This window comes from Chrysochloris asiatica, unplaced genomic scaffold (assembly GCF_000296735.1).
Source record: "Chrysochloris asiatica unplaced genomic scaffold, ChrAsi1.0 scaffold00034, whole genome shotgun sequence".
NCBI lineage: Eukaryota > Metazoa > Chordata > Mammalia > Afrosoricida > Chrysochloridae > Chrysochloris > Chrysochloris asiatica.
Genome location: NW_006408552.1, coordinates 12,216,177 through 12,242,691, shown reverse-complemented (window position 1 = coordinate 12,242,691; position 26,515 = coordinate 12,216,177). Strand labels below are relative to the sequence as shown.

The 26,515-nt window shown below is 44.1% G+C and overlaps 1 protein-coding gene across 1 annotated transcript in view; it reads right to left on the bottom strand.

Moving 5' to 3' along the window:
* KPNA7 (karyopherin alpha 7 (importin alpha 8)) overlaps positions 1 to 25,485 on the bottom strand; it is a 48,032-nt gene extending 22,547 nt beyond the window's left edge. Inside the window, exons 1-8 of the mRNA XM_006859856.1 lie at positions 25,420 to 25,485; positions 22,183 to 22,323; positions 16,362 to 16,444; positions 15,672 to 15,940; positions 12,921 to 13,003; positions 8,628 to 8,891; positions 6,794 to 7,027; positions 802 to 984 (exon numbers count right to left, since the gene is read on the bottom strand). Of these exons, the coding sequence (XP_006859918.1) occupies positions 802 to 984; positions 6,794 to 7,027; positions 8,628 to 8,891; positions 12,921 to 13,003; positions 15,672 to 15,940; positions 16,362 to 16,444; positions 22,183 to 22,323; positions 25,420 to 25,485 (1,323 nt within the window). The remainder of the gene's footprint in view (positions 1 to 801; positions 985 to 6,793; positions 7,028 to 8,627; positions 8,892 to 12,920; positions 13,004 to 15,671; positions 15,941 to 16,361; positions 16,445 to 22,182; positions 22,324 to 25,419) is intronic.
* Between the last annotated feature and the right edge of the window lie 1,030 nt (positions 25,486 to 26,515).

Genomic DNA, 26,515 nt, shown 5'->3' with positions numbered 1-26,515 from the left:
TTCTTTAAAGCCACCCACTTATGGCATTTCTGTTCCAACAGCATCAGAGAACTAAGAGAGTAGAAAAGTCTGGGTGAAGGAGCGTGGTAAAGGGGTAATCGTCACGGATGGCTTTGATGGGGAGGGGGTGATGTTATTTTATAGGCAGCAGTCAGGGAGAGCTTCTGAGAAAGGACACTTGAGTAAAGACCTGGAAAGACCTGGAAGAAGTGAGCAGTCTTGTAGCGATCTGGGAGAGACCATTCTAGGCAAACGGAATAGCCAGACAGGAGAATGTGACTAGAGCCAAGAGAAAGGACTGGGAAATAGTGGGTGATAAGGTTCAAAGGGGTGGGGGACACAATATGGTTCCTAATGCTACCTGTCTCCTCAGCCCCTAATAGCTCAGCTCCCTGAGAGCAAAGACCATGTTCTATATCATGCCCTGAGCATCTGAAACAGCACCTGGTACAAGACGCTTATGGGAGAAGACGAAGATGGTACTGTTTTGAGAGGCCTCTTATTTCTGCTGCCCAGAGAATGTGTGGAGGAGGGGTGACTAGAGTGCAGTATGTCTTCCTCAAATTTGGGGGTTGCTACCAACCTGTTCAAGGAACTCTGGTAGCATAGTGGTTACTAATTGGACTGCGAACCTAAAGGTCATAAGTTCAAAACTACCAGCTGTTCCATGGGAGAAAGATGGGGCTTTATGCTCCCGTAAAGATTTACAGCCTCAGAAACCCTGTACAGGGTTGCTATGAGTCGGAAGTGACTCCACGGCACATAACCACCACCACCACCATACCTGTTCAGAAAGCTCACCTGGAGAATGTAGGCAATGGTATCAAGTATGATGGCAATAATTTTGGGATCTTGGACAGTGAGCAGATCGACCAGTGGTTCCAGGACTCCAGACTGGACAAGCTGGACCAACTGGTCCACAGTACTTCCATTGGTGAAGTTAGCCACTGCCCACACAGCTTCTTTCTGGACCTTAAATTCTCCCTGCAGAAAAGAGAGCATTCACATTTTCCACAGATGGCCTAGAACTTAAGTATAGTGAAGTGATTTTGGTTCAAATTTTAGGTAAGCTTCGGACAGCTAGGACACACATGAAACTTACATAAAGTACCTTAGCAGCCAGCCTCTCCAAAGACACAATCTTTGAGATGCCAACAATTCAACAGTCAGACTTAAAGATTCTAAAGTCAAATAGACTCATTTCCCTAAGTCAGGCTATGAGAAAAACAAACAATCCAAGTAATTTACGTTACTGTACACCATCAATTTATTTGAAATCATTGTGACTCTATAGATAATACAGTTACTGAGGTGGTAATCTTTATGGGAACAGATCATATTTTTCCTCCTGTGAGCAGTTGGTGGGTTTGAACCACTCACTTTTCAGGTAGCAGCTGAACCATTGTTGCTACCTGGGGTTCCTTAGGTAATCTATAGAAACCAGAAATTCTGCTTGGAATCTTAGGTTACAATATCCTATTTCTCAAATGCCATAAATTCTTATATAGTCTTCATTATTCACTGTCCAACTTTCACATACATATGAAGCTACTGAAAATACCATGGCTCGGGTCAGGTACATGTTAGTCCTCAAACTGACATCTTTGCTACTGAACACTTAAAGAGGGCTTGTGCAGCACGTTTGCCTAATACAATGCTTCGTTTGATTTATTGACAGCTCCTTCCATGAGTGTTGATACAGTTGTTGTTGTTAAGTACCGTGGAGTCAGTTCCAACTCATAGTGACCCTGCACAGGGTTTCCAAGGCTGTAAATCTTTACGGGAGTAGAAAGCCTCATCTTTCTCCCATGGAACGGCTGGTAGTTTCGAACTGCCAACCTTGAGGTTAGCAGCCTGATTCGTAACCACTACACTGCCAGAGTTGATATAGTAGAGCCAAGCAAAATAAGTCTTAGAAAAAACTTCAATCTTTTCTCCATTTTATATGGATGTTGTTTACTGGTCCGGTGGTGAGGATTTTTGTTTTCTTTATATTGAGCTGTAACCCATACAGAAGGTTGTGGTCTTTGATCTTCATCAGTTAAGTATTTTAAGTCCTCTTTGCTTTCAGCAAGCAAGATTGTGCCATCTGAATATCACAGGTTGTTAATGAGTCTTCCTTCAACCCTGAAGCCACATTCTTCATATAATCCAGCTTCTTGGATTATTTCTTCACCATACAGATTGAAAAAGTATGGTTAGAGAATACAATCCTGGCACATACATCCTAATTTGAGCTATGGTGTTGGAGAACAATATTAGAAGTACCATGGTCTGCTAGAAGAACAAACATATCTGTGTTGGAAGAAGTACAGCCAGAATGCACTTTAGAAGCCAGGATGGTGAGACTGTCTCACATTCTTTGGACATGTTATTGGAGGGCACCAGTCCATCAAAGACATCATGCTAGGTGAAGTGGAGGGTCAGTGAAAAGAGGAAGACCCCCAACAAGGTAGATTGGCACAGTGACAGCAGCAATGGGCTCAAACTTAGCAATGATTGTGAGGATGGCACAGGACCAGGCAGTGTCTCATTCTGTTGTGCATAAAGTCTCTGAGTTAGAACTGACTTGATGGCACCTAGTGTGGCTCTGTGGGTTAATACGCCAGACTGAAAAGCCGTTTGAACTGCAAGGTCGGTAGTTCAAGCTCACCAGCTGCTTCTTGGAAATTCTATACAGGATTGCTATGGGTCAGAACCAACTTGACGGCGCTTAACAACAACAATAACAAATAACATCAAGTACATTTACCCTGCGCGGTTTAACATGTTCAGTAGTGAACCCAAAGTAAGGAGAGCTTGAGTCTACACAAGCTCCTCAGAAGAAAGGCCTGGCAAAATTAGAAAAATGAGACATAAGAAAGCACATAGAGCACAATTCTACTCTGACATACTGGGGCTGTCTTGAGCTGGACTTGATAGCAACTTGTGGTGGGTAATGTTCATTGTTTCTAGTCTTTCAGACCCAGTCAAGACTGTAACAAGAAGTTCCATAGTTACAAAGCTGGTATCAAATGGTTGTTGTTGTTGTTAAGTGCCGTTGAGTCGGTTCCGACCCATAGCAACCCTGTTTAGGGTTTCCAAGGAGCAGCTGGTAAGCTTGAACCACCAACCTTGCAGTTCAAATGACTTTGCAGGCTGACGCATTAGTCTACAGCACCACACCAGGACTATCAAATGGTTGTTGTTGTTGTTGTGAAGTGCTGTTGAGTCGTTTCCGACCCATAACGACCCTGTATAAGGTTCCCGAGGAGCGACTGGTGAGCTTGAACTGCCAATCTTGCAGTTCAAATGGCTTTGCAGTCTGGTGCATTAACCCACAGCGCCACACCAGCTTGAACTGCCAATCTTGCAGTTCAAATGGCTTTGCAGTCTGGTGCATTAACCCACAGCACCACACCAGGACTCCTGGAGTAATAATTGCGATACAACCTGTCTAACTTCAGATGGAATACTGTGAACCAGGAGCTCTGGTGCAGCACCACTGTAGGATAAGCACTTGACAACTCTTGGCAGTTCAGACCCACCAGGAATTCCTAGGAAACCCTGTACAGAGTTGCTATGAGTCAGATCCTACTTGATGGCACTTAACGTGAACCAAGATCAAACCAAGATGGATCCCTATGAGGCAGAGATCAGACGTATCTCCATTCTCCAACCTTTACCAGTTTTGACATCAGCCTTTTCTCCCATGGCACTCTCTACTTCTTGGCTGTAGTCCCGTGTGACTACTGCAGCCATTGCATCAATGCCAACATATGGGTACCTCATGCACAATGGAGCAAAACAGTGCCAGACCCCAGGCCAGGCCTGTGATTGGTTGTGGATCAGATTGTCACGATCCGTATGGTTTTCCCTGGCTGGCTTATGAATGTAGATCACCAGGCCTTTCTCCCTAGTCCATCTTATTCTGGAAGCTCTTGAAACCTCTTCAGCACCCTAACAACACAAGACTCCACTGACAGATAATTTGCTGTGAATGCAATACATTGGGCTGGGAATCGATTCCAAGTTTCCCACATTAAAGGCAAGAATTCTACCATTGAACCATAGATTTACAGAAGTAGTTAAGTGTCTAATAAATCAGATGCTGTGATCTGGGCCTCACACATCATGCCTAATGCACATCTGGGAGGGGAACCCACCACTCAACCTGAAAAAGAAGCCATCTGTCAGTAGCTCTACCTCCAGCCTGTCCCACCTGCTTCCCTGCCCTGACTCCCAGGAATCACTAGCGTGATTTGTTTCACACAAATGGTTTAAACAATAGCTTATTCATTTTAAGGTGGCAAAAGGTAACACAGTGTTGTTGACCCTTAAATACAGGTTTGAACTGCATGGGCCCAAGTATGTAAATTTTTCCCCCTGCAGCATAGTGGTCACAAGTTGGGCTGCAAACCTCAAGTTCAGCAGTTTGAAATTGCCAGCCATCCCACGGCAGAAAGATGAGGCTTTCTGCTCCTGTAAGGATTTACTATTCAGGGTCTCTATGAGTCTGAACTGACTCCATGGCACACCACCACCATGACAGAGAACTTCAATGTGGAGAGAATCCACTTAAAGTACTGTGTGTTGTTCATCAACTGCACATGAGCAGGTGCTGGAAAGACCAACTGCTCATTTGGAGATGAGAAACCTCATACAACACTAAGCGGAAACTCACACTAGAGCTCACTGCAGCAGCAGAAGGGGAAAAATGTGTGAGTAAGTGGGTCTGGGCAGTTCAAGGGTCAACAGTCATTTACAGGTGGATTTCTGGTTGTGCGGGAGGTCAGTGACCCTAACTCTTGTGTTGTTCAAGGTTCATTGTACTGATGTTATTAGCTGTTCTTGGAGAAGTGGAATTTAGGAGGAATAAAGAAACTTTAATGTGGTTTCTGTTTTTCTATTTGGATTTTTTTGTTGTTTACATTGCTACTTTGATCAAATTAATCTATACACTGAAAAGGCCATCTTTCTTCGGTGATAGAACTTTTGTAACCTGATATGTTCTTTCCCCTAGATGAAAAGTTAAGTAAGCCAATACAAAATAAAGGCCTCCCTCCTTTGACTGGGCATGAGATGGTGCGTTTTTCTACCACCACGGAGACATGAGCCAGTCTGGGCCAGGTCACGATTTTTCTGGATGTTTGAGCTGTGGAATCCCTTTTCACAGAGCGATGTTCTAGTATTCCACATTTGTGATGGGCTTTCCAAAAACTGGATGCCCCTTCCTTTAGCAGGTAGAGCTAGGCAACTAACATTCCATCACTTCCTGTGACGTCAACGACGGATCGTCATTATCTGCCTATTCCATAGTCCAAATTCCTTTCTGCACTAGAATGTATTTGAAACTCCAGATCAACACACTCGGTGGTCTTCTGTCATTCACGGTCACGGAGGAGCAGAGAGATGTCAACGTTGTCTTCCAGACAATGCGTGTCCCCAGTGGAGGTTGAACAAGGACAACCTCTACCTTCAAGTGTCCTTTTGGTGGTCTACTTAGTGGTAATTTGTCATAATTTTGTGTTTTGTGGGTAGTTTCACTGTCTAAGACAGTCCACCCAATATAGTGCTAAAGCTCTGTCCAGCGTTCCTAAATGCAAGAGGGCTGTGATGCGGCTGATGGAGAAAATACATGCGTTTGAGAAGCTTCCTGTGGACTTAAGATACAGTGCCATTGACCATGAGTTAAGGAATCAATGCTCCATGCTAAATTTGTTGTTAAGTGCCGTCTAGTGAGTTCCAATTCATAGTGACTCTGTATAGGGTTCCCGAGGACTGGCTGGTGAGCTTGAACCTTGCAGTTCAAACTGACCTTACAGTCTAACGCATTAACCTGCAATGCCACATCAGGACTCCTCCATATTTATTTATTTTGTTTTTATGTGCTGTTTAGTTGGTTCTGACCCATAGCAACCCTTTATAGGGTTTCCGAGGAGCAGCTGGTGAGCTTGAACCACAGACCTTGTGATTCAGACTGACAGTTGCAGTCTGATGCATTAACCCGCAATGCCACACCACAGCTCCTCCATATTAAGTAGCGTGACTTTAAACAGATGCACACATTCAATGAGTTTATGTATTAAGGGCTGAGGGAAATGGTGTGGCCAGAGGCTAGTAGAACCTAATTCTGCATTATTCCTGGAGCAGTAGTTCCATATTCATTAAGTCAATGTCCTGGTGTGCGCTGTAGGATAAGCACTTGACTGCTAACCATGAAGTTAGCATTCAAGCTCACCAACTGCTCCTTGGAAACTCTATACAAACAAGTCACTGTGACTTGGAACAGACTCAATGGCACTTAACGTCAACTCGTGCTCATGGTGACTTTAGAGACCATATATTATTGTTGTTCAGGGCCACTGAGTCCGTTTGGATTCACGGTGACCCCACATGAGACAGCAGAGACGCCTCATAGAGCTTCCAAGGTTGTCATCTTTTTTCTGGAACAGATTACCCCCGTGGAACCTCTGAGCAGGTTCTAACCACTGACCTAGCACTTACCCATTGAGCTAAGCAGGATTCCTTAGACCATCACCGCCCACCCCACCCCGGGAAAAAGTAACCAAAAAAATGCCCTGCCATCGAGTTAATTCCAACTCACAACAACCCTATATGGAGCTCTGAGTGTAAATCTTTACAGGAGCAGATCATCTCAGCTTTCTCTTGCTGAGTGGTTGGTGGGTTTGAACTGCCAACCTTTTAGTGAACTTATCCTACAGAGCCAGCAGGACTCCTTTTAGCTACCACAGATGAGATGTGGCTATCATTTGTTTGTTAGTTGGAAACCAGCAGGCAGAGTATGACTTACGTTTTTCAGTACAGCCACTAAGATGGGCAGTATGCCTTGATCAATCAACTGTTGGATGTGCTGCCTGGGTCCTGCAGCCACATTGCTCAGGGCCCAGGTCGCCTCCTTCTGGATGGAGGATCTGGGGTGTCTCAGGAGCTGGGGGAGCACACTCAGCATGCCCGTATCGAGAGCCATCTGTGTCTGCTGATCCGTTCCTGTGACGATGTTGCCCACCGTGCGGAGAGAGGGGGTCTAGGAGGACAAGGCCAGAAGTCAAACCACATATTGCAAATGTATCCCTGTGGAAGATGCCTTCCCAAATACTAGTCATGCTATGCTGATACGTCACAATATTCTTGCATTCTAAAGCAGTGCATCATGTAAGTAACCCACGTTTACAACAAGAACATAGCACTCACAGTAGCTTTACTTGATTTTCAGCTATACTTGAAGAGATAGAAGAGAACAAACTAGAAGGAATGCACAGATAATCCCTTATTTAATGCTTGTTAAGGTCAACCCACTGCCACCGAGTCAATTCCAACTCTTTGCCACATCAGTCTGACTCATACAAGCATATAGAACACAGTAAAACTGCCCCATAGTCTTTCCAATGCTTGACACCTTCATGGGAGCAGATGCAGTACTTAAGCACTCTGCTGGTCACCAAAAGGTTAGCGGTTCACATCCATCAGCCACTCCAGGAGACAGTTGTCACTGTCTTCCTCTATAGAGATGACGGCCTTGGGATCTCTACGCATCAGTTCTATACTGTACTATAGCGTCACTATGCGTCAGAAGGACTTGGCAACATTGGGTAAGAAATTCAAAAATTACAATTAGCTTTTACCTCCTAAAAATTATGCATGCTGTATAAACCAACATGGAGTCCTGGTGCGGTGCTGTAGGATAAAACAGGACGCAAGGTCAGTTGGAACTGCAAAGTCAGTTGCTTCTCAGAAACTAGAGATGGGGTCAAAATGAATCAATGGCACTGAACAACATAAGTCAAGTTGTTGAAGTCTTAACCACAGATGTGGCGCTGTAGGATAAGCTCTAGACTGATCATCGCAAAGTTGGTGGTTCAAACCTACCAGGGTGCTCCTTGGAAACCCTATATAGGGCCACTATGAGTCGGAACTGACTTGACAACAACAGACTACTAGAAGGAAGTGCAGTAAAAGAACAGTTTACTGTTGTTGTTATCAAATGTCAAGTGCGTTCTTACTCATAGTGACCCTATGTTGGGTTTCCAAGGAGATGCTGGTCGAGTTTGAACTGCTGACCTCTTGGTTCAAACTGACCTTGTTGTCAAGTGCTTATTCTACAGTGCCCCACCAGGACTGGGAGGTCAGATTACAAGTAATTTTCATTTGGTACTTTTCTGTGTCTTCTAGTCATGATTAAGAAAGTTATTTTCTGTTGTTGTTAGGTGCTATTGAGTCCACTTTGGACTCCTAGAGACCCCATGTGTTAGAATAGAACTGCCCTCATAGGGTTTTCTTAGCTGCCATCTTTATGGGAGCAGATTGCCAGATCTTCCTCCTGAGGGGGTCACCAGATGGTTCAAACTGACCTTCCACATTAAACAGAGTGCTTAGCCATTGTGCCGTTAGGGCTTCTAAATCACTTAATTCAGGAGATCAAATTGGATTCAAGTCTTTGGTTAGTGAATGGCAAAGACCAGGGAATTGCAGATGGCAAGCTTGGTTACAGTGAAAGGATCGGAGCCGACAGTGGAAGGCCTGGGTGGAGTGGGTGTGAGTAGAAGACAAAACGTGATATAGTGAATATGATTCATACTCTTGGCTAAAAGTCCTCAGACAAAGATGGGACCTGGGAGAATATTTACCAAGATATTGAGTTCCGAGCTGGTCATGAGCTCCATCAGCCTGGGCAGGACTCCCGTGCCAACCACAAGGTCAATGCGCTCATTGCAGCCATCGGTGAGGTAGGACAGGGCCCAGCAGGCATCTGAGAGGACCTCGGTGTCACAGTGCTGCAGGAGGTTTAAGAGGACAGGCAGCATTTGCTTCACGGCCTGAGCACAAGGGTACGGGTTCTTGTTCCTGCACAGGTTGGACAATGTCCACGTGATGTTCCGCAGAAATGTGATCTGTAACAAAAGACATTGGTCCCAGCATCTGGGGCGAAGCTTTTGCACTTGGAATAGGAAGTTTTCTACGTAAAGATATGGACTAGGGACAATGAGGATGGACTTGAAATTTCATATTCAATTTAGATGGAGATTCCCTAATATTCTTCAAAATATCCTCTCCCCCTACTCTATGTAATCAACTACCTAATTTCATCAAAATCAAGATCAAGCTGGAGTTAGTTGGTCGTCTTCTTAATCTATAACTCTACCAGCATGTCATAATCACTTCTGTTCTTCTGTTCAAAGACTGGTCTGCCTACCTCACCTTCTGGACCCCATCCCATATTACCTTTAAAGACTTTGCCCCCAGGGTCACCTCTCTCCCCTGGACCACTTCCACCAGCATGAAATATTTTCTGATGTCTTCAGTCTAGATTTTTCCCTTGCCACCTCTCTAGCCATCTCCCCACTTCCATATATCATGGTCCATTCATTCTCAATCAAAGAGCACAGCCTTTGATATGGATTACATCTCAATGTCAAGAAAACAAAAATCCTCACCACTGGACCAATAGACAGAGTGCTCCTTAGAGGCCAGGATGGCCAGACTTTGTCTCTCAGACTTCGGACGGATGGTCAGGAGGGACCAGTCACTGGAGAAGAATATCATGTTTGGTAAGGTGGAGAGTCAGAGAAAAAGAGGAAGACCCCCAGCAAGATGGACTGGCCAAGTGGCAGGATCAATGGACTCAAGCGTGGCAACAACAGTGAGGTTGGCCCAGGATCGGGCAGTGTTTCGTTCTGCTGTGCATAAATAAAGTGGCTATGAGTCGGTGCCAACTCAATGGCACCTAACAACAACAACAACAACATTCTCAATCAAAGATGTGTCAATATTCACAGTCCGTCTCACAGCTTCCCCTTGTTCTTTAAACCAGTCTAGGTTGATTTCTGCTCCTACTTCTTTGTAGTCAATAATAGAAATTGACTCTTCCCAGGTCTCCAAGCTCAATGGTTGCTTTTGAGTCCTACAGTGACTGTCCTCAAATTCGCTTTATATAGTAGCCAGCTGCTCCCTTTTGAACAAGTTCTTCTTGGCATCAGTGATACCAAAACATCTGGTTTTCTACTGACAAATTGCCTGTGCCTTCTCAGTCTTCTAGGCAGGTAATCTGATCTCTGGCTTGGTCCCAAGCTCTCCTTACAAGCAAAGTCAGGTCTTGTCAAGTTTTTACTGTAAAGGGCCCGATAGTAAAGGTTTTCAGCTTTGTAATCCATACAGTCTGTTACAATGACTTAACTGTGCTACATTGTAGCCTAAAAACAGTCACAGTCACTATGTAAGACAAAGGGCGTGACCATGTCTCAATAAAACTTTATTTATAAAGACAAGCAGCTGGTTACATTACAAGCAGCTGCTCATCCCTACTCTAGGTGACCTTGTCCGGAATGAGGACACTGCATAAACACACTCACCTAGACCTGCATCTCCTACTCCAACAACACCTCTTACTCCAATAGAAGGTCTTTAACTAAAGCTCCAATTCCTTCCTCCTGCCATCTTTCTTATCTCTGCTAGAGGACAGTCACCTCAGTGATCTGTCCTGAGACCTAACGGCACCCTTTCTTGTTTATCTCTGTCTTCCTACCGTGTCTAGGTGGGAGCCATGGCAGACCAGTGGTTAAGCACTCAAGTTGCTCACTATAAGGTTGGTGGTTGGAACCCTCCAGTCCTGTGCAGGATAAAGACGTGGCAGTTTGCCTTGGAAATACTATGGGGCAGTTCTACTCTGTCCTCCAGGTCACTATGAGTTGGAATTGATTCAGTGGCAATAAGCTTGGGTTTTGGTTTTACCATCAACATTCCAGGTCAGTGTACAATGTACAGCCTTCTGCTGTAACCCTACACCAAGCTTCCAGAAGGGGTCTTTCTGAAAAAGCAGACCCATCATTTCCTGGCTTGAGATTCTTCAAAGGCTTCACTTTGCTGCCAGGATGACACCTAAACCAACTTGCATTCTTAACATGGTTCTCTCTCGCTGCAAATGCTAGCCTTGTTCTAGTTCCACTGTTACCAGATTTTCCTCTGGATCGATGTTTTTGCACATGTTCCCCTCAGCTATTTTTGGGTGGTGGTGGTGGTGGTAAAATCCATCTAACATGAAGTATATAATTTGAATCACTTTAAAGTGTACATTTCAGTGACATTAATGACAATTCACATGTTATGTCATTCACCACCAAGATCTGTTTCTAAAACTGTACCATCGCCCCAATCAGAAACTCAGTACTCACATTAAGCAATTAACTTTCCATTCCCCCTTCCCCTTGCTATCTCTGATTTACTTACTGTCCCTACGGATATGCCTGTTCTAGAGATTTCATCTTCTGCTGATATTCATTAGGTTTTCAGGGACTAACCACTCAGAAGTAGTCTGCCTCACCTTTTTCCTAGTACATCTTGGTCTGGAAGCTCTACTGAAACCTATGCACCACGGGTAACACTGCTGGTATTGAAAATACTGATAGTATAGTTTCCCCCATCACAGCAATATGCAGGCCACCACAGTATGCGACTAAGATGAGGGATTTCTTGGCTAACCTTTATGTTACAGAGTAAAACTGCTCTATAGGATTTTCCTGGCTGTAATCTTTACAGAAAGTAGCTCTGGTAGCGTAGTGGTTACGAATCGGGCTGCGAACCTTAAGGTCAGCGGTTCAAAACTACCAGCTGCTCTGAGGGAGAAGGATGAGGCTTTCTACTCCCATAAAGATTTACACCCTCGGAAACCCTGTACAGGGTCGCTATGGGTCGGAACCGACTCGACGGCACTTAACAACAACAACAACAATCTTTATAGATGCCAATTGCCAGGTTTTTCTTCTGTGGACCTGCTGAATGGATTTGGACTATCAACTTTTCAATTAGCAACCAATCGCAATCCAACCATGCCAAGGGTCAGGGTCTCAGTGGATGCCAACAATAACAGATATTTCCTATAGGCACAATGTAGTATTTGACCTTTTGTGTCTGCCTTATTTCTGTTAGCAAAGTGTCTTTAAGGTTTACCCCTGTCATGCATCCGCAAATCATTCCTTTTTATGGCTTCATACTATTCTGTTATATTGTACTTATTATTTATTTTACTTGTCCATTCATCTGTTGATGGACACTTGGGTTATTTCTATCTTTGGACAATTGTGAATAGGGCTGCTATGGACGTTGGTGTACAAGTATTGGTTTGAATCCTTCTTTCAGTTTTTGTTTTGTTTTTTTGGCACAGGAACTGCTGGTTCATATGGTTCTGTTTGAAGAATCATTAAGCTATTTTCTACAGCAGTTGCTCCATTTTACATCCCCACCATCAATGCATAACTTCTCTATATCCTTACCTGTAGCTGTTCCTTTTTTGTCCTTTGATGATAACCCATCTTAATGGGTAAAGACCTCTGCTAATGTAGTGGTTATGAGTCAGGCTGCTAACCTCAAGGTCTGCAGTTTGAAACTACCAGATGTTTCGCTGGAGAAAGATGAGGCTTTCTGCTCCTATAAAGATTTACAGCTTTGGATACTCTAGGAGTCGGAACTGACTCCACGGCACACCACCACCATCTTAATGGGTGTGAAATAGTATCTCATTGTGGTTTTCAGATGCCTTTTTCTAGTAGTAGATGATGCTGAACATCTCCTGTGCTTATTGGCCATTTCTGTATCTTCTTTGGATTTCCCTTAGCTTTTGAGAGCTATCTTCTCTTCATTTTTGTTTGAGGCAAATTCCAACCCAAATTTCATGCCTAACCCAGGGAGTCCTCTATTATTGCCACATCAATCAACTTTGACTCTAACCCCCAAAGCTAGACTTAATTGCCCATGAACAAACGGATGCGCCATTAAATCTGTCTGTGCCCTTCAATGGAGAATGCAATCATCTACTTCTCCAGAATGCCAGAAGTCACGTCATCTAGCACAGACTCAGAGCCACCTCCACAAATTTCCCAACCTGAGAATCTGTCACCTAGCTAGGTTTCTAATTCAAAGACACTCACAGGTATGGTTGGCGAGACCAGGGCCAGCAGAGGTGGGATGGCATTGCTTGAAGTAACAAGGTCTCTGAATTCTGTGCTGTCACCTACAAACAGATCAGAGCACGACATTCAAAGATCAAAGAGGCCTGGGGTTGGTAACTCGTTTTTTTTTGGGTGGGGGTGGGGAAGTCTACTTAATGGGTTCCGACTCATAGGGTTTCCTAGCAGTGGCTGGTGAACTTGAACTGCCAACCTTGCACTTCAAATCAACCTTACAGTCCAGTACATTAACCAGGACTCCTTAATGGGTAAGAAGCCTGAACTCACTCCTGGGTTTGGCAAGCAGAACAACTATATATTAGACCCCAAGTCTCCAAGGAGTTGGTTGGCTGGACAAACTTGTTATGGAAAGCAGAGAAACCACACAAGAACCAATTGCCATAAGTAGTAGCTGTGGCTATACAAAGGGTCCCTGATGGCACCATCCGTCATCAAAGCACTTGACTGCAAACCAAAAGGTTAGTGGCTCAAACCCACCAATCGCTTTGCAGGAAAAACATGTGGCAATCTGCTTTGTACCAATTTACAGTCTATGAAGCAGTTCTATTCTGCTCTGTAGGGTCTCTCTGAGTTGGAATCAATTTGATAGCAGTGGGTTTTGGTGGGTGAATGGATGGATGCAAGAAGCCCCTTGGAGTGTACTCTAAATGCTGGCTGCATTGCACAGCATAACTCTCTTAAAGACGACAAAGCTGTCTTCTTGGACGATTTTGGCGTGGGCCAGTCATTTCCGAATGCAACTAAGAATCTGGAAAATCAATAAGTGTTGGCAAACAGTTGTCTGCTACTTAGGCTTCGGGACCAACCTGAGATGTCCGAAGACTTGGTTTATTTCTTCAGCCACCAAGCAAGACAGTAACATCACGCCGCCTAGTCATGCCCATTCCCTACTGGCACATACAAAATGAAGAGCCAGGATGTCTCCGTGAGAGGTGCTGTATGTCTGCAAGCATTTAAAAAACAGGCCTTGTTTATATTTGATAGCTACTAATTCCAATATGTGAAGTCCTGGGAGGTCTAATCATGCTGTTTGTTCCCACTCACTGTGTCAAGGTGAGTTGTTCTTTTTCTAAACTTGAAGTTGCTAATTATTTGGTTCATCTTGTTGTTGTTGTTGTTGTTGTTGTTGTTAGGTGCCATCTAGTCAGTTTCAACCCACAGAGACCATTTAGAATGGAACACCGCGCGGTCCTGCACCATCCTCACAATTCCCATTGTTGCTGACTTTGCCAATCCATGTTGTTGAGGGTCTACCTGTTTTCACTGTCCCTCCACTCGGCCACTTCGGTTGATCTTCACTTGTTAAAATCAGAAGGGGCCCAGTTGATCTCATTTCCCCAGAGAGTATTTGGATTTACTTCAGTCAGGAATGGAGAAGAGGGATCTTCCAGTTTTGTAGCATTCATCCCTAAGCTTCTGTGTTCCTGGATCAGGTAGGGAAGAAGCCCCCAGACCATGATGGCGCTCATATGACTGAGTCTTCAGGGGAGACTTCACCCCGATCAAAGCGATACTTTTTTATATGCTCCCTAGCCAACTTTCAATGGAGGTATGGTTCAACGAAAGTAGAGTTCATTTTAGGGCCCTGTGTTTTTCAAGGGTTTGTTACAACCTCCTACATTGCCTGGGCCAAAGTTTTATCTTTTGTCCCTGGAGCCATTAACTAAAACCAAACCCACTGCTGTTGTGCTGGTTCCTAGTCACAGTGTCCCCATGTGTTACAGAGCACAGCTCAGCTCCATACGGGTTTCTTGGCTGTAATTTTTATGGGGTAGATCACAAGGTCTTTTTACCATGGCCAGCACACACTCTTTGCCCCACACCCAAGGACACTATTACAAACCAAACCAAATCCACAGAAAATCTTTATGAAAGCAGACAACCTCATTTTTCTCCTGCAGAGCAGCTGGTGGGTTTGAACTGCCAAACTTGCGGTTTGCTGCCCAATGCTTAACTCACCACACACATCACCAGAGTATTGTTGTTGAGTGTTGTCAAGTCAGGTCTGACTCATAAGACCCTGTATAGGGTTTCCCTGTATATAGGGTTTCTGAGGGGTGGTTGGTGAGCTTGAACCACTGACCTTGCAGTCAGCACATTAGCCCAGAGCACCACACCAGGACTCCTGCAAGGGCATTAGGATGCCAGTATTGGCAGATGTCTCCAGCATCCTGCATCTTCAGCGTGCATCCTTATCACTCTGCTTTCAGCTTCATTTGTGATGTTGTGGGATAAAGCACTGGGTCACAAGGTGGGTTTGAACCACAAGGTCAGTGACTCAAACTCACCAGCCGCTCCTTGGAAACCCTATACAGAGTTGCTATGTGTCAGATTGACTCGACAGCACTCTCGACAGCACTTATCAACAAACTTGGCCCTGAATTTTCCAAAAGCTTATTGTACTTCTTCCAGCCTCTCTAGGTATTTATCCTGAGAGGCCAAGCTTAGAAAAGGACCTATTTGGAGAGAAATTTTCAATGACAAGAGTTGATACAACAGCAGAGACAATGGGTTCAAGGATACTAATGATCTTGAACATGGTGCATTATGGGACAATGTGTCATTCGATGAGCTAAAACGTCACCAAGAGTTGAGCTGATTCAAAAGCAACTAACAATAATCATCCTGGCCGAAAGTTCCAGAATATCAAGTCCACCATACCTGCTGCCATCCTGGACCACTTTTCTTAGCCCGCTGATGGAAGAAGCTCACCTGCTATATTACCAAGGGCCCATACTGCCTGTTCACACACAACCATGTTGGGCGAAGTCAGAAGCTGAACCAGGGGCTGGATGGCACCCCCTTCCACCACAGCTTGGGTCAGCTCTGAGGGCCCCGAGGCAATGTTGGTCAGTGCCCAGGCTGCCTCCAGCTGTAAGCCGGGATAAAGGGAAGACTTCAGGAAGAACACCAGCCGGGGCACGAGCCCTGCGTCAACAATCAGTTTCAAGGGAGGGTTCCTTTCCCTGGACAGTATTTTCCTAGGTAAGGAGAGAGAATTCAAGAAGCAAGTCAATTCAAGGCAGGTACTGAAGGTGCCCCTTGTGGAGGTTGCATTCTTAACTCTCCTGTGAGACAATCAGCTGGGCCCAAGAGACTCAGTATCCCAGAGTACACACACTGTGGAGTATGGACCGACCCTGTCCCTACAGGCATTATCTACAAATGGAGACTCCCACAGGGGCCAATCTAAATGTGGCACTTCATCTCTGACAGCACAGTATACATTTTAAGTTCCCCCAAAGACAGTGTAGAACAGCAATCAGGTCTCGCTTCTAGAAGGACAAGACTTGCTTTGTATTTTGTGGGCATTTTGCCGCAGCTAACCAACCAACCAAATGGGCTGCTGCCGCTCATTTCTAGCTCTAATCCAGCAAACATCAGGGGTATCCCCAGTAATACCTGACTGCCTGGGTGGCCTGGAAACATAGGTCTGGGTCTGTTCCATTCACACCATTGACTATTTCATCCAGGGTGAGGCTGACCTGCAAAGAGACACACATTCAGGCCAGAGTCTCTGTTAAAAACAATAGTGAAGGTCATCTAGTCTAGCCATCCATCTGATTAGAAGAGGCCGGTTTGAACAGGAGGCCCCTATCCTGCACGTTGGTCCATGCCAAGGGAAGGAAGGATGTGGGTGGCCCCACAGGGCTCTATACACTACAGGAGGGCTGATTCTTATCCCTGGAGCCCCAGTATCTCTTTAAAGGCACGGTTTAGGACTATGCTAATGAACACCAGCAAAGGTGGAAGAATGAGGACCCCAGAGAATTCTCCCCACCACAAAAATAACATGCCAACTGGCAAAAATGGTCAGAATTGACATTTTTGGAATCCTATAAATTAATCAAAGGTGGGCAGCAATTTGGTTTATTCAAGCCCCACCTGGCACCCCAAACAAACCCCGTTACCATCAAGTTTATTTCAACTCATAGTGTTCCTGCTGGGCAAAGTAGAAGTGCCCCATAAGGTTTTCAAGGGTGTCATTCTTAACCGAAGCAGACCGCCCCATCTTCAGCCTGCAGGGTGGCTAGTGGGTTCAAACTGCTTACCTTTTGAGTAGTAGCCCTGTGCTTCTTAACAAGGTGCTACAAGGGTTCCTCTTAATTTAAGCCAAGAATAATTCAAGAAAAATCCTGACAGGACAGGTAATATACAAGTATTCAAGAAGGGGGTTAGCAGAGAAAAGTTGAAGGTAGTGGGAAACACAGGGAAGAATCCAAGAGTTAAAGTGAATAGAGGCAAATGCTGTTAACTGTTCGTACATGGAGGGCATTACAACCATGTAATGAAGCAAAATATATGATTTATTGAATGTAAAATTGATGATCTGCTCTGTAATCCTTTATTCAAGTCATAATAAAAAGTTGGAAAGTAAAGAAAAAGCTTGAATTTTGGCAAGAACAGTAAGTTCTGGGACATTTTAAGTTGTTTCCGGCTCCAGGTAGCTTTGAAAGCCAACAGCCTACAATCATGGTGAGAACTAACTGCCTGGCAGTCAGTGGGAAAAACAAATTGGAGTTGAATCTACTTGAAACTTTATTCCCAGAGATTGTCATCATTTGACTGGTCTGGTGACTCCCTAGAAGACCCCACTTGCAAAGTTCTCTTTATTTTGTTTGACTAGGAGCTCACCCATTCAATTGCATGTGGAACATTGTCCAGGATAGACATGTGTTAGGCCATATAACATTTCTTAATCAATTTTAAATGACTGAAATTCACAACTGTGTGAAAACTAAACAATATAGTCCTAAATAGCTGAATGACTAAAAGGGGAAAGAAAAAAAAAAATCACAAGGGAAATCAGAAAATATTTTTTGATGAATGAAAATGAAAATACAACATAGCAAAAAAGTTGAGGGAAGTAGTTAAAGCAGTGCTTAGAAACAAATTTATAGCTATAAATGTCTTTAATTTTAAAAGATCTCACATCAATAACCTAATTTTATACCTTAAAAGGCTTTAAAAAAAATCAGAGCAAATTAAACCCAAGGCAAACAGAAAGAAAGGGAATAGGAGTCCTGGTGTGGCACCGAGGTTAATGCGCTGGACTGCAAGGCCAGTTTGAACTGCAAGGTCAGTGGTTCAAACCCACCAGCTTACTCCTTGGAAACCCTATACAGGGTCACTATGAGTTGGAACCTACTTGACGGCGCTTAACAACAACAATATGGAAACAAAAGCATGGGGGAAATATAGAAAAATCAATAAAGCCAAAAGTTGATTTTAAAAGAACAAAATTCACAAACATTTAGCTAGACTGACAGAGAAAAAAAATTACTAAAATTAGGAATGAAAGGAGGCTATTACTATTGAAGATATGGAAACCCTATAAGAGGCATTCCTATGAATCAAAACTAGCTCAATAGCACTTAACAACAACGTACTATAAAAGATTCCTGTTGTTGTTGTTGTTGTTAAGTGCTGTCGAGTTGGTTCTGACTCATAGCAACCTTGTATAGGGTTTCCCACAAGCAACTGGTGGGTTTGAATCACCAGCCTTGCGGTTCAGTGCTTACACTATAGCGCCACACCAGGATGCCTATAAAAGATTACAAGGCCCCAACAGAAAAAATAGAAAACAATAATGGCAGTTCAACTGATTACTACAAGAACAAGCAAGTTAGTCACCCAGGAGACATCAAGGCAAGTGGTCAGTTCTCCTCAGGGCAAACCCCCTTCCAAGACAATGGGAATACACGAGCAGACATGCACTCTGATTGGTGATCACATTCATCACTGATAAGGGGAAGTGAGGGAAAAACAGCAATGAAGCTTCTAGCTAAGCCCTACAACATTCAATACACTCCTGTAAACCTGGGTGGCGACTTGGTTGGCCAGCAGTGTGTCAGGACCTGGGGACTTTTAGGCCCAGAGTCAGTGACATAGCCACAGAGGGCTAGAGTGAAGAGTGAAGCATCCAGATGATAAGAAGAGAGGGCATATGCTTAAGAACACCCACACTTTCAGATAATACCCCTTGACCTGGCTTCAATGACTGAATGATCAGAGCTCAACTAGAAGAAGAAAGAAAAGGAAAAATTAAGAGTAATCTGATACAATTTGATGAACTTGACCTACACCTATGGATGCAGTAACTCAAAAGAGGGAACACATCTTTACAGCAAGGATCGTTCCCATCCCCTACAAAACAAAACACAAAAAAGGTTTTAAGGGAACAATTGCATGCCCAAAATTAGAAAATATAGTTGAAATGGACATATTCCTAGAAACACAAGCTATCAAAATTGACTGAAGAAGAGGCAGTTGAATCATTGGTACATTGCTAAAGAGATTGAATTATTAACTAAAAAAAAATACTTTAAGTATTTAAATTGTTAATTTAAAGAGAAGCCCAGATCCATTATGACTTCACAGGTGATTTTTTTCCCAAACCTTTGAGGGACAATTAACACCAATCCTTCACAAACTCTTCCCCCAAAAATAGAAGAGATAATACTTCTCAACTCATTCTATGAGGCCTGTATTATTACCCTGATACCAAAACCAGTCAAAAACATCAAAAGAAAACTGTAAACGAATATCCCTGGCAAATATAGATGTAAAAATTATCAAAATACTAGCAAATCAAAATAGCAACAACAAATAAAAAGACTATATACCATGACCAGGCACTGGACTGCTAACCACAATACTGGTGGTTCAAACCCTCCAGCTACTCCTTGGAAACCCTATATAGAGTTACTATGAGTCAGAACTGATTTGACACCTTTTAACAACATCCCCCAAAATGTAAAGTTGGTTCAATATGATAAAAACTCAGTGAAATATTAAGGGAGAAAAAATCATCTCAATAGATGTAGAAAAACATTTGACAAAATCCAGCACCCTTTCATGATAAAGAATAGAAAAGAGCATTCTCAACAGGATCAAGGACATCTATGAAAAACTCATAGCTAACATCATCGTTAGGGGAGCTCTGTAAGGTAAAGGCTGGACTGTGAACAAGAATGTCGGTGGTTTGAGCCCATCAGTCACCCCGCAGGAGAAAGAGGAGGCTTTTTGCTTCCACAAAGATGTGCAGCTGGGGAAACCCTATACAGGGTCACTATGTGTTGAAACTGACTTGACAACACTTAGCAGCAGCAACACCAGCAACATCATATTCAATGATGAAAAAAGACTGAAAGCTTTTCCCCTAAGATCAGGAACAAGACAAGACTGCCAGCTCTTGTCACTTCTATTCAACACTGTACTTGAGGTTCTACACAGGGCATTTCGGCAAAACTTTTTTTTTTAAAGGAAATAAAAACTCCCCACTGAATACTTTTCATCTTGTCTAGATGGGTCTGGTAAAAAGAGATGGGGATAAGATTCTTAGGATTCAATAGTGAGTAATTGTTATCTTGACTAATTGCAACTGTCACAATTGTAAAGGTAGAAGTTTTGTAACGAAAATGATTGAGTTGTTAATCTTACAGTCCAGAAACAGAGGACCCTAGGACCATCAAGGGAGAAGAGCACAAGTGGAATGTGGGACCCTATCCAGAGAAGCAGCGACACCAGAGGTGAAGGCAGAGATGAAGACATGGAGAGAGGGAGCAGCTGAGGACTCTAGACTCATGGAAAGAGAGGGACTGAGTGCTGGCGGCCAGGAGGCAGGCTTGCAGATTGTGCCTTTTGGTGGTTTAAATTATTATATATGCCTGAGTGTTTTTTTTTTTAAAAAAAAGAGAGAGCTAAAATGAATAGAGAGAAATACTGTTAACTAATGGTACATGGAGGGGATTATAATCATTGTAATGAAACAAAGTATATGATGTGTTGAATGTAAAACTGATGATCTGCCCTGTAAATTTTCACTCAGTTCACAATGAAAACTTAAAATAAGTAAAAAGAATCCCCATTAGAAATGAAGAAGTAAAGCTATCTATTTGTATGTAACATCATAGGCAGTCCCCAGGGTTATGAACAAACTATGTACCTGAGTCTTTAAGTCGAATTTGCAGTGAAGTCAGAATAGGTGCTACAGTTCATATTTAGCCTGACTTTGGGGCAAGAGAAAGCTCAAAGTCTTTATAATTACTTAAATGACTTAAAAGCTGCAGTTGCAGCCCACGAATGTGATTCTGATGAAGAATTTGTTGTGAGTAGGAGTAGATTCAGGAATGTTGGTGTGACGCTATAGAATAAGCACTGGACTGCTAATCACAAGGCTGGGATTTCAAACCTACAGACCACTCCACAGGAGAAAGCCAAGGCTTTCTGCTTCCTTGAAGATTTACAGCTTCAGAAACCCCACACATGGTTGCTTTGAGTTGGAAATGACTCCATTGAGGCAAATTTGATTTGGGGTTGATTCATTGTTTCAAAGTGAAGGCAAATTTACATAACACTGAAGGGCACGTATGAGTTGTCTGTAAATCCTTGGGTTACAAATGACTCACAATTATTTTATATAAAGAAAATCCTAAGGAACACACACATACATATTTAGAGCTAATAAATTCTGCCAAGTTGTAGGATCAATATAAAACAATGAATTGTATGTCAGTATGTTTAGCCTTCTGCTGGAGTACTGGTGTGGCTGGATTGCAAAGCAATCAGTTTGAATCGCCAAGGTCGGCGGTTCAAGCTCACCAGCTGCTCCTTGGAAACTCTATACAGGGTTACTATGGGTCAGAACTGACTCAACAGCACTTAACAACAACAGCCTTCTACTGGACTCCTGGTGTGGGGTGGTAGGATAAGTACAGAACTTGAACCACAAGATTGGTGGTTCAAACCCATCAGCCGCTTCTTGGAAACCCTGTACAGGGTTGCTATGAGTTGGAATTGACTCAATGACACTTAGTAGCAACCTCCTGCTAACCACTAACTGCCCATTCCTTTTCTTAACCGGCACGAGGTGACTCCAGCTCATGGTAGCCCCATGTGTGTCAGGTTAGCCCTGAGCTTCGTGCAGTTTTTAGTGGCCAGTTTTTCAGAAGTACGTCACTAGCCAGTTCTTCAGAGGTGCCTCTAGGTAGACTCCAAACTCCAACCTCAGTAGTTGAGCATATTCACAGTTTGACATCCAAGAACCCATTTCATTTCTTGTTGTTCTGACTCATAGCAACCTGATGTAGGATTTACAAGAGTGGCTGGTGGGTTTGAACTCCTTTCCTTAGAGATCCTAAATTAGAATTTATTAAACACACCCAAGTCAGGGACACTTGCTAAGGGTGTACAGCATGCACACAGCTGCTCTACGCACCACGCTCTGAAACTCCCCTTTGGCCAGAGTCTCGCAAGATGGGCTGGAGGAGCAGCTAGTGATATTTCTTCTCTTTAAGACCTGTTCATGCTTCTTGGCCTTTCGGAGCACCAGACTGACTGTCACCCGCTGTTGCCGCCTCACCTGGTGAACAAAAGAAAACACCAAGAGACAAGTGTCACCACACTTAGAGTCATTAGAACAAGCTTGAAAGCAGGGGTTTTGTTTTTACCAATGCAACAGGCTGGGAGACACACACAACCATCAACTAGCCTCCTCGGCTCTCTCGTTTTACACCATATGTGGAAAAACAATCAACCTTTCTCCCTAATTCACAGAAGCAAGTGTACACCCACCACAAGAGTCCCTGCTTTAAAGACATTTAAACACAGATAGCATCCTATTGTCCCAAGACTGAGCGCATCTTTGCTGATATGAACTAGATTCCACAGAGTATCTGTCTCTGGGAGACAGATGGAGCTGGAGGTGGATGAAGGAATGCCTAGGTCCCACATGCCCTTGTGACACCTGTCTAGAGGTCAGCTGAGCCTTAATCCAATTCTAGAAGCGGCTTCACATGGATATGAGACCACAGGGCATCAAGATCCAAATGTACTTCTCCTCATACCAATCAACAACTACAACTCTGTGGTAATGAGAACCCTTGGGAAATGATGTAACCTTTCTGGATAGAGGAATCCTGGTGTGGCGCTGTGGGATAAAGCTCTGGATGGCAAGGTAGGAGTGAACTGCAAGATCACATGAGCCACAGGGGGATGGGGTTTCGACAGAAGACTTTGAATTGTCATGTTGTTAGGTACTGTTGAGTCATCCCTGATTCATGGCGACCCCATACACAATGGAACAAAATGCTGCCTGGTCCTACGCCATCCTATGATTGGTTGCAGATTGGATTGTTGTGTTCCTGGGGTTTTCATTCATTGATTTTCAGGAGTAGCTCACCAGGCCTTTTTCCTCAGTCCATCTTAGTCTGGAAGTTTTGCTGAAATGTGCTCAGCATTCTAGCTGCATGCAAACCACCACTGACAGATGGGTGATGGGTAGTTGCCTGTGAGATGCACTGAATGGGAATCAAACCCTGGTCTCCTACGTGGAAAGTGAGAATTCTACCAGTGAACCACCACTACCCCAAATTACCGCTTATAAGGAAGTGAATAGCTATTAGATACTCTGTTCCTTAAAAAAGCTACTTAATGCTTGCTTGAGATAGGGTCACCAGGTTGCAGCACACATGCCTTGTTTTACTGAATTTTGCAGATCCTGTAATACTGGGTTTTTTTTGTTGTTTCATTTAGTTTTTTCAACAAATAGAAGGTTCGTAGCAACCCTGAGTCAAGCAAATCTCCTGGTACCATTTTTTTCCACCAAAAAGATGTGCTCACTTCGTGTGTCACATGTTGATAATTCTTGTAGTATTTCACACTTTTTCAGAATGCTATTGCATACTTCATTGTTGTTGTTAGGTGCCATCGAATCAGTACCCACTCACAGAGACCCTATGAACAACAGAATGAAACACTGCCCAGTCCTGGGCCAACCTCACAATCATTGCTATGCCCAAGCCCATCGCTGCCACCGTTGTGCTAATCCATCTCACTGGAGGTCTTCCTCTTTTTCTCCGATCCTCCACTTTACCAAACAACATTGTCATTCTCCAGGGATTGGTCTGACAACATATTAGTGCAAATGTTAACTTTTATGTTGTTAGGTGACATCTAGTTAGCACTGACTCATAAACACCCTTGTATACAACAGGAGGAAACAGTGCCTGGTCCTGTACTATCCTCACAATTATTGCTACATTTGAGCCCAATGCTGCTGCCACTGTGCCAATCCATCTCATTGAAGCAGGGGAGGTGGGGTTTCCTCTTTTCCACTGACCTTCCACTTTATCAAGCATCATGTCCTTCTTCAGGGACTGGTCCCTCCTGATAACATGTCCGAAGTATAAAAGACAAAGTCTTGCCACCCTCACTTGTAACTATATGCACTGGGAAACTGAAATGTTCATGTGTCTCACTTTATTGTGATACTCTGTTGCAGCGAAATGGCACCGACCCCGCAGTATCTCCCAGGTACATAGAAAACGCAGCAACATCTGTGAGGTCTCTGGAGCCCCAGCTGCACTGCTGTTCCCTCACTGAGTAACCACTGAGTGTAGAGGCCTTGATACCTCTGACTTCCCCCTTCCCAGCCTTCTCTGTAGGTCAGTCCTTTGGTTCTAGTTAGTTTTCTTTCATCTACAAGGATCTATGGAACCAATTGTACTGCTGCTCCTTTGCCGAGCAACCTCTGATTGCAGAAGCTGTTTTACCTTTGACTTCTCCCTTCTCTCCATATGTCAATCCCTTGGTTCTTGTCTGTTTCCTTTAATCTGCAATGGCCTTGGAAGCTACATAGCCAAGTTTGTAGAAGCGGATGGCAGTGTCCTGACTAGGCTGCTGTGGGCTGTCTGCTGCCTTTTAGAGTCCTAAGGCACAGCCACCCTTAGGTGGAACTACCCAGATGTAGGACACACAACCACCATGAACTAGAAAGTCAGGTGGAAGTTAGCCATCCACACACAGAGCAGGTGTCCTGCCCCAGGCCCTCCTGTTCGCCTTAGTAGTAAGAAGGACAGCCTGTATGCTTAGGTCCCTAATCCTATTTCTGCAAGGTTGTGCCATGCTTGCCAGCCATACCTATATCCCCAACATTTTCGTTTCTTGGCATGATCAGTTACAGCTGAAAATGCAACATGCCAGGAAGAGAACATCCCATTTTACAGATGAAGAGAGAGAAGTTCTGACGTTCTGATGTTACACAGTTTCAAGATCACATGGGGACCTTGATTTGAGTACACAGATGTCCATGTGTTATTGTTTTTCCCCCTTCCCACCTCAATACATAATTATGGAAGTTTCAAACATACAGGGAACTTGAAAGAAGTGTTCTGTGGACCCCCAGGTACCAATGTAAAAGGATCATCTTGCTGTATTTGCCCATTCCTCCAACAAATTTTGATGCATTTCAACCATGTGCTTTTGATTGTACTGACCCTTGATAGGAGTCCTGGTGTCATGCTGTGGGATAAAGCACTGGTCCACAAGGTCGGTGGTTCAAATTCTCCAGCCACTCCTTGGAAACCCAATACTGGGTTGCTATGTGTCGGAACTGACTCAACGGCACTTAACAACAACAACAGCCCTTGATAGAGAGGGGCAGTTGCTTCATACTCACAGATGCATCTCTGCCTCGGTACTTAAATTGCTTTAGCCTCCCTTCTGGAGCTTCTGAAATCGGCATATTGACTGGAAAGAAGTAAAATCACCTGTAGGTAGGACAGTTGTAGAGACAATTTTTCAGTACCCAGTGTGTGGGTTAATACGGTAGAATTATCTCTCTGGACTGAGGCCCTTAAAGGGCTCACAGTGGGATGGAGGGTAGCTTCTATAGGCACCACCATTCCAGCTCAGCAGGCAGTTAGCACCCTGGGGACCAGCTCTGGGCTGTAGCATTGGGGAAGGGAAACCTTGCAGAGGCAGTTTGGCTTGAACCAGGGCTTTGACAGGTAGGATGGGACTGGAAGGAGAGCGCAGAACCCTTTCAAAGGTAGGGTGTCCAAGAATTCTGGAGGATGGTGAGGAACCCAGCCAGGCTGCAGTGGGAACATGCCCTACACCTCTCACACCCAACCCACCAGCACATTTGGTCAGCACATGTTGGTGACTCATCCTTCTGATGTGACTCAATCCTTCTCAGTCTTCGGGAGACAGCCTCCACCCTGATGCCAGCCACCAGCATCTCTCACCTACACCCTCTCTGTCATTTCCCAACTGGTCACCCTGCCTCCACCATTGCCTTTTCCCACTGCATTCTCTACCCAGCAGCCATGCCACACATTAAAGAAAAAAACGTGATCATGTAACTTCTCTGTTTCAAAGCCCTCACTGGGCTGCCCCACTGAGCTTAGAAGAAAATTCAAACTCTATGATGCCTGTGAGCTAGCCTCAGACTGCCTCAAATCTAACAACCCTTCCCTTGATGACTGGCTCTACACCTTCCAGTTTTCCATCATCAAGTCTGAGGGGGCTTCAAAATATTCACGGGGGGGAGGGGGTGGTGGGAATCCATGACCTTATAGTTCAATATTTCCATGAATTTTCTGAATCATCCTCGTATATCAAGGTTACTCTCTACTGTTTCTGTAGGACATGTTCTTCCCAAGTTTCTTTGTAATTGTCTCCCTGTCATGCAATTTCAAACTCAGACCACATCTCTATGAGGTTTCCCTAAGACTCTAGTTAAGTCCCTGGATGGTGTTAAGATGCTAACC